The sequence below is a fragment of the Penaeus vannamei genome, chromosome 26 (genome assembly GCF_042767895.1).
Source record: "Penaeus vannamei isolate JL-2024 chromosome 26, ASM4276789v1, whole genome shotgun sequence".
In the NCBI taxonomy this organism is placed as follows: domain Eukaryota; kingdom Metazoa; phylum Arthropoda; class Malacostraca; order Decapoda; family Penaeidae; genus Penaeus; species Penaeus vannamei.
Window position 1 is genome coordinate 2,106,836 of NC_091574.1, and position 2,500 is coordinate 2,109,335.

A 2,500-nucleotide genomic window follows, 5' to 3' on the forward strand; every position below is an offset into this window, starting at 1 on the left:
GTGTGTGTGTGTATACATGTATATATATACATATATATGCATGAATACAATATATATATATACCTATATATATGTATGTGTGTGTGTGTGTGCGTGTGTGTGTGTATGTGTGTGTGTGTATATACAGATGTATGCAAACATACATTTACCTATATATATGCACACACACACACGCAACTCACACATATATAAGACAAGTGTACCCCAGACCTATCTATACAATCTATCCACCACTTTGTGTATCCACATACCCCCAGGAGACCATTGCACTCGATCTACACCTCAGCAGGAATGGCACACCCACGCCCTCGTGTCCTTTTCCTGCTGCTCCTCCTCAGTGCCGGCGAGGAGAGCCAAGTGGGTGCTTCGCAGGCTGGCACCAACAGCTTAGCCTCTGCCATCTCACAGCTGGTGCGGGATTTCTTGCCCAGCTGCCATCTGGTTCTTGTCTCCACGTCGGAGTTTTCGTCTGTGTTCTCCGAGATGCAGTTGTGCGTATGAACTGCTGTTGTATGAATTGTATTTAAATGTATTTGGGTTGTGTTGATATGTCTAAGTACAGATTCTATAAATATGGCGGGATGAATAGATAGATATAGCTTTAAATCGATATGTATATATATATATATATATATATATATATATATATATATATATATATATAGGTATAGATACAGATATTGATGTGTACAAATGTGTATCTAAACACAGACATTTGATGCAAAGGGCAGGAAGCAACATGAATTTAAAGTAATCCCATTTACTTTACCATCACATTTTCACTATTTCTTTACTCAGAAAAATAAGTTATAATTAATTTTCCTGAACGTTGCATATGATACACAAGTCTGCCACAAATTTACAAGAAGACCGATTTTCTGTCTTGATTTACACTGTTGATAATACCAGCTATTTAACTCTAAATCTGTAAGTAAATCAAGTCTGACACCAAAATGGTCCCTGGGTAAACGACTATAAAATTTCCATCACAATCCGTCAGCAAGTTTTCACATAATCATGCTACCAAACAGCCTAATCAGTATAATAGAGGTATAATACATAAGTTTCCCCTTTCATCACGGATAATAATACGTGTTGCTCTAAGTTAATTTAATGGGAGAAGTCCTGGCTCTGTGTTCCTTGATGGCTGTCCACTTTGTTATTATTATTGCTGTTAGTTTTATTATTTTTGTTCTTATTGTTGTCATTATCATTAAAATTGTCATTATTATGTTCTATGGTTATTATTATCATTATTGTTCTTATTGTTGTCATTATCATTAAAATTGTCATTATTATGTTATATGGTTATTATTATCATTATTGTTCTTTATTGTTATCTTTATCATTATTTCTATTATTGTTATTATTATCATTGTTATTAATATTATTATCATTATTGTTATTATTATTATTATCATTATTATTATCATTACTAATATTATCATTATCATCATCATCATATTAATCATCATTGCTATTGCTAGTATTATTTTTTGTGATTATCATCATTATTGATTTCCTGGTGATTATCATATCCATTAATTATTACACTACAATCTCTCACGCTTTCAGAGGCGTCCTCGGAGCTGGCGTGGGAGCCGTGGTGGTCAACAGCAACGAGATCCTGACCTCCCTTGACCTCGCTTCCCGAGATGACCTCTTCAGCGGCCTCTGGGGGGATGCTGCCACCACCTGCCGGGCGCTCCTGATCGAAATCTTCGGGGACTTCGATACAGATCACCTTTTTCGGTAGTTTTTTCTTATTGTTTTGTGTTCTTGTTGTTGTAATAGGTATTTTTGCGTCAGGTAAAGAAGATTGTGACTGTAATTTATTTTTAGAAAATGAGAAGTTATGATAGTCTATTTATTGGGCAGATGTGCTGTTGGTGAATATATTTATCTATCTATTTCAATATGCACAATGAATGAACTTTTCTGTTTTTTCATATTCCTAAACGATAGGAATAGAGAGAAAGAGAAAAATAAAACGAGAATTAGTATAAACTGTATTTCTCATGCTGCCAGACAAGAAATTTGGGTTCTAAAATACGTAACTATGTGTGTGCGTGCGTTATACATATTTATATATTTTTTTTCTGTTTTTTGAACTTAACTATCTCTCAGGTCAATTTCAAGAAGATACTTCTTTTCCTTTATCATAATAATAATAGTATTAAGAATAATGATAACGATAATAATAATAACTAATAGTAATAGTTATAGTGATAATGATAATGACAATGTAATAATAATGATAATATAATAATGATACTAGTAATAATGATATTAATAATAATAATAGAAAATAACAATGATGACGATAACAATAATGATAATGATTAATATAACAATATCAAATATAATAATAATGGTAATACTGATGATAATGCTAATAATAACTGCACCATAAAACATAATTATAAAAAACAATAATAAAATAATAAACAATAATAAAATAATAAAATAATAAAAACCTCCACCACTGCCAAAGGTTCCT

At 32.0% G+C, this 2,500-nt stretch overlaps 2 protein-coding genes across 2 annotated transcripts in view; both read left to right on the forward strand.

Annotated features, from left to right (window-relative positions):
* The window catches only part of LOC138866543 (uncharacterized), a 7,855-nt gene extending 6,099 nt beyond the window's left edge, over positions 1-1,756 (forward strand). The window contains exons 2-3 of the mRNA XM_070139637.1: positions 258-491; positions 1,576-1,756. Coding sequence (XP_069995738.1) covers positions 292-491; positions 1,576-1,756 — 381 coding nt within the window. The 5' untranslated portion in view covers positions 258-291. The remainder of the gene's footprint in view (positions 1-257; positions 492-1,575) is intronic.
* Positions 1,757-1,878: 122 nt separating this feature from the next.
* Positions 1,879-2,500, forward strand: part of LOC113820691 (probable glutamate receptor) — a 12,344-nt gene continuing 11,722 nt past the window's right edge. The window contains exons 1-2 of the mRNA XM_070139596.1: positions 1,879-1,889; positions 2,495-2,500. The exon at positions 2,495-2,500 is cut by the window's right edge and continues 200 nt beyond it. Coding sequence (XP_069995697.1) covers positions 1,879-1,889; positions 2,495-2,500 — 17 coding nt within the window. The remainder of the gene's footprint in view (positions 1,890-2,494) is intronic.